We start from the raw sequence: 5,573 nt of genomic DNA, 5'->3' as shown, positions 1-5,573 counted from the left end.
ATTGTCCATATTTGTTGATTTATACGTGCCCGGTGTTTGACTGGCGACCAGTCCAAGGGTGTACCCAAATTCACGAGGGACCGGCTCCATCCTTGCCGCAATTCCGATGAGGAGAAGCGCGGTAGAAAACGGGAGGGTTGATTAAGGAGTCTTTTAGTGGCGCGTTCCTAAAGGCTGACATTTCGAAATAATAAGTGGTGGCTTTTAGGCTGCAATCAAGCGTCTTGGAACGTGACTTCACTTAAAATCCTCCAACGCTTCGTTTTTAACATTAGGACATATTGCCGAGTGCATAAAATTGTGCTTTCTTGATGGCCAACCTGCACTTTCGCTTTCACTTTGACGAAGTTTTCAAAGTTTCTAAGTTTTCTGGGCGGGGAATCCTCAATGTCCGTAGTGAAGCTGACATGGTGTTGATGTACGAAATACTGCCCCCTTGTGGAGGGTGACAAACCAGGAACTCATTTCTTTGGATGTCGTTAAAATCCTGATGATGGTCCTGGGCCAGTTCCTCTTGTGGTTCTGCTTCACATTCAGGTTCTGATACCCAACCTCACTATGCCAGTTCTGAAGAAGATTCTGGTTCTAGTCCTAATTATGATTCCAAGTCATATTTTGGTCAGAGCAACGCTTGTTTTAAGCCAAGTCTGATGTGCTAAACACCACCTGACTACATCTCGAAGCATCTCAAGTTAGCTATGGCTCCGCTTTGTGTTTGTTGTGCACAATTTTTGGGTGACCAAGTGCAAGTGCGTGTGGTCTGGTTCTCTGAATTTTTTTTTTCTTCCCCGAAATGGGAGCGACAGGCCGCTAAACACGAGGAGCGCGGCGGGCCTGACCCTCTCAGCGCCACTTAGCCCATCACATCGGCACCGGAAGCACGGAGCCATTTACTGCATTTATAAAACGGCCTCGCTCACATGCATTAGCATTTGATTGGTTCGGCCAGCGTATGGGCATGGAAACAACACGACTGCTGAGCCGTAAACTTTAATTGCGTGTGTGTGTGTGTGTGTGTGTGTGTGTGTGTGTGTGTGTGCGCATGCATGCTTAATTTCAAATCCAGCTTGATTTGCCAACGTTTCGAGAATCCGACTGACTGATTTGCTTCACATCTCAGTGACGAACCGACCCAGCGCGCTTCCTAAAACTCGTCAATCTGTTAATTAAAAGTCTATTCAACAAACTTTGCTTTGGGCCACAAGCAAATAATGGAAAAAATAAAAATAAAGTCCAGATGTTGACAAATTCCCGTTGTTAATTAAATGCGCCATCTGTCACGATCAATATTTTTGTATTGCGCATTTCCTCCCTTGAATGGTCCTCTGGTTTCCTGCCCGCTGGATGTTTCCGCTTTCCTCTGTTGCCGTGGAAACCAAAGTATTGGCGAGCCTGCAGCGAGAGTCATCCCGTGTTTAATTCAAAGTGTTTTTATGATCAGATTCTCCCCCAAAAAATGCACTTTTGCCTCCGAGTACGTACGTTCGTTAAAAGTCCGATTTGGATCATTCTCGATATGGATTTTAAGAAACGTTTGCCTATAGTAAATCAAATGACAATGATTTGACTACTCTGAGAATGCAATCCAAAAACCTGACTTGATTAGTTGATTTTGATTTTTTTTTTTGTCCTCATCAAGAGAAGTCTGAAAATAATTTCAATTGGAATGCCTTGACTGAGCTTTTTTTTGAACGGAATGTTCTCTTCGCGCATTCATTCGCCCATCGTTGATGTCATCGATGGGTTTCAGTGATGTAACTGCTTGAATTCGCTTGATTGGTTGATTGAGCATACGCGTGCGGTCCAAGATTAAAAATCAAAATCGGAAGAACGAAATGTCTAAAATGATATTTTCTTGTTGTAATGGAAAAAAAAATGAAATTGTCTCCTCTTGTGTTTCCTTTAGTTCGGAATTGAATTATGAAGCCTGAACGGGCCTGTATCGACGTTCGTTCACCGCACATGCGGCTTTGAAAACAAAGTGAAATCAATATCAGTAGAAATGATCTGAGTGATACTTGAGCGGGATTTGATTTATTGTGCGCTGCGGTTGTTTCTTTTTACTTCATATTCATCAAGGACAATGACTGCCCTTGTGTGTGAATGCATGACGTGCATTTGTAGAAATCCATTAAAAAAAAATTGTTTTTACCCAAAATGAAGCAGACTCAAAGCACAATTCAATACCCCGGTGATGTTTTATTCATCTTTCCAGCGGTGGCTCAAATGACGCAGAGCAGCTTGACTTCACATTTAGTAACAGAACACCAAATAAGAATCCGTTTTTTTACGACATGCTTACACTCCGTTGAGGCCAAGATACAAGAAGCAACTTGTGACACGCTCGACTCCCAACAGGCGTCAAATGATTTGTCCGGCTGGGTTATGTCAGAGGATCTCAAGTCTCACATGATGATCAACAGATGCGTTCCGACAGGACGGTTGATTTGTTATCGACACTTGCACGGCGAAGCGCGGCGGATTGGAAACGTAACGACCGTTCAGATGGACACATAGCTAATGCTAGGTTAGCGCCACGCGGGGCATGACACGTCACGTGATCGACACAATTATGAGTTTTTCACAGTTACTCTTAAAAGTCAGCACGATGATGTCATTTTAAAGCCTTTTTATTTTATTTTATTTTTGTTGAAAGAGCAAAAGGTGCATTATTACACGAATGAAGTCTCAGTGTATTTTTTTTTTTTAGTAGCCAAGGAGTTTTTTTCCCCTGTTTTTGTTCAACATTGTCCTCTTTGTTTTTTCATTTTTCAGATCAAAAAGGCATATTCTTCCGAGACAAGTCCTACTTTTCCTCCAGAGCAGAGGTATGTGGAACAGAACCAAAGTTGACCTTTTGAAATTCACTCGTTAACACGTGACTTGCCCTTGCGAAACAACTCGTGACTTTGTCTTGGGAAAATACAACTCGATTCTCACGATGTCGGGAACTTGTCTTTTTTTTTTTTTTTTTAAACATTATGGTTTTATTTTTACATTAGGAGTTTTTTTTGTTTGATAAATTAAATAAATATAGATGTTTTTGTTCTAAAAAATGAATTCATTATGGTGACAGGAGTTTTATTTTACTTGAAAGAAAAAAAAAAAGAAATATATTCACACTTTTTTTCCTAAAAAAAGAATTTGTGAAGGATGACATTAGTTGTTTTGTTTGATAAATTAAAAAAATACATAAATATAGGTGTGTTTTTTTTCTCGGAAAAATGAATTCATTATGGTGACAGGAGATTTTTTTTTTTTTACTTGAAAGAAAAAAAATAGAAATATATTCACACTTTTTTTGAAGGATGACATTAGGAGTTTTTTACTTGGAATTTATTTTTAAATAATAAAAAATATATATATATAATACATATATATATTTTTTAAATTTTATTTTTAAGTCCTATAGCATTTAAGTGTTGACGCATCGTTTGTGTTCAGTTGGCATTTGAATCATGAGAGGACCTTGATAAAACGTCTTCCCTGTCAGGGGTCCCGGAACCTATAAAATTCGCCAAGCTGTAGCGGGTGCTTCGAGTGGACAAAAGATTGTGAAACGTCAAAAAGTTTTGACTCGTTCGGCTCATTCAGCTGTTTGGCTCAAGTCGTGATTGTACTTCACAAGAACTTTGTATGAGTGCAACAATCTCTCGTTTGTTGTGCTCTCTCGCCTCATGACTACCCCCGAGAGCATGTTCCCATCTTTTTTGGAGCAGCGGCGAGGGCGCATAACGAGGGCTACCACAACGGCAGAGGACACATCAAGTCTTCCCACATGCTTCCTGGAATCAGATGCTGCAATTGTTGAATTACTCAACTCTCCGGGTAAAAGTATTGGGGCACTTAATGTCTATTTTGGACATCGTTTTTTTTTTAAACTCATTCACTCCCAAAGACGTTTTTAAACGTCTTTTCAGACTTGGTCCAGAATTGGTTGGTACTGAATGTGTTAAAAGCTTTCTCAGTAAACATTCGTCCTGGACTTTGCGGTGTGAAGGCCGTCAGCCCCACTTGCTCGTTGACCCGCACGCGGTGGCGTGCACGCAGCAGAAGATCTCCTTAAAGGTTTTCCTCATCTCCTGGCTCCTGAAGGCGTAGATGATGGGGTCGATGACGGAATTGCACATGATGAGGATGAGGTACATGTCGAAGTGCGACATGAAGCAGGTGCAGTAGGGGTTGCGCGGGCAGCTGATCAAGAGGATGAGGTGTAGGAAGAAGGGCGCCCAGCACACCACAAAGACGCCCAGCAGGATGGTGAGCGTGATGGCGCCCTTCATGTTGGCGCGCTGCTGGACCGGCGCGCGGCCCGGCAGCGCGGCGATGCGCTTCATGTGCAGGCGCGCCAGCAGGAACATGTGCACGTACAGCGAGGCCATCAGCACCAGCATGGTGAAGAACATGCTGATCAGGCAGATGAGCACGGTGGTGCTCTCCGAGTAGACGATGAAGAGCACGCCCGACGCGATGCAGCCGGCCCAGATGCCGCCGATGACCAGCGCGGCCCTCCTCAGCGTGACGATGTTGTGGTAGCGCAGCGCGTAGAAGATGGTGACGTAGCGGTCGATGGCGATGGCCAGCAGGCTGCAGATGGACGTCAGCAGCGAGCTGCAGATCATGGAGTCAAAGACGTTGTCCATGGTCTTGACGAGCCGCGCCGGGATCTTCAGCTTGCCGGTGTTGATCAGCGCGATGACGATGGTCTCCGACGCGTTGGAGGCGCTCACCAGCATGTCGGCCACGGCCAGGCTGCAGATGAACAAGTACATGGGCGAGTGCAGGTTCTTGTTCTTGACGATGGCCACCACCACCAGGATGTTCTCCAGCAGGCTGATGATGCCCAGGGTCAAGAAGACCTCGGTGGAGATCAGCAGCTGCTCGTAGCACCCCTCCGAGGAATCCCGCTCGTCTGCTCCGGTGGGTGACGCTTGGCTCCGGTTGCCCTCGCCCGGGATCAGTCCCTCCTGCCCCGTGGCGTTCATGATTCTTCCTTCTTCACTCCTAAAAACCTTCGTCCTGTCGCGCACCCATTTTCAAAAGGGCCACCACACGTTCAGGGGCGCATCGAACGATCTCAGGTTGGTCCTCGCTAGGGGAGCAGGAGTGGCCGGAGCAAGAGTCGGAATGAGCTCCGCGAGCGAGTGCAGGGTGGGCAAACCTGGAGATGGGGAGTGCGATCCTCCCATTTACCGTTGTTATACTTCCTCAGCTCACACACACACGCACCACTGCCCCCCCCCCCCCCAACCCCCTCTCACCGGCCATCTTTCCCATTGGCTGGTGACGGAGATGTGAGTCAGGCCAGAAAGGGGGAGGATGTTCATGAATGAAAAGATTGAGAGAAGAAAGACATATTGTTGCTCAGCAATCGTGAAAATGGAAAAAGAAGACGCAGGCGATCGCCGCTCCCTGTAAATCGTCGGCATGTAAAAGTGAAAAGGCTTTCTGAACCCGAACAAAGACTTTCGGGCTCTTGAGAATGAATTCAAGGCCGCGCGGGGGATGAATCTCCCTCCCTGCAGCGGCTCGACAAGACTGTCTCGAAGGACGAGTTCTTCAGTCAAAAAGTT

At 45.5% G+C, this 5,573-nt stretch overlaps 1 protein-coding gene across 1 annotated transcript; it reads right to left on the bottom strand.

The window, feature by feature from the left end:
* Positions 1-2,175: 2,175 nt before the first annotated feature.
* Positions 2,176-5,249, bottom strand: mc4r (melanocortin 4 receptor). Its single transcript, XM_052054689.1, has one exon. The coding sequence runs from the start codon at positions 4,983-4,985 to the stop codon at positions 4,005-4,007; it is 981 nt and encodes a 326-aa protein (XP_051910649.1). The 5' UTR covers positions 4,986-5,249; the 3' UTR covers positions 2,176-4,004.
* Positions 5,250-5,573: the final 324 nt, after the last annotated feature.

Source organism: Hippocampus zosterae, chromosome 20 (assembly GCF_025434085.1).
Source record: "Hippocampus zosterae strain Florida chromosome 20, ASM2543408v3, whole genome shotgun sequence".
Taxonomy (NCBI): domain Eukaryota; kingdom Metazoa; phylum Chordata; class Actinopteri; order Syngnathiformes; family Syngnathidae; genus Hippocampus; species Hippocampus zosterae.
The sequence above is the reverse complement of the archived record's forward strand: the minus strand, read 5'-3'. Positions and strand labels throughout refer to the sequence as shown.

Coding starts and splice junctions, on each gene's coding strand:
- mc4r (XM_052054689.1), bottom strand. CDS start 4,985: ATGAACGCCACGGGGCAGGAGGGACTGATCCCGGGCGAGGGCAACCGG.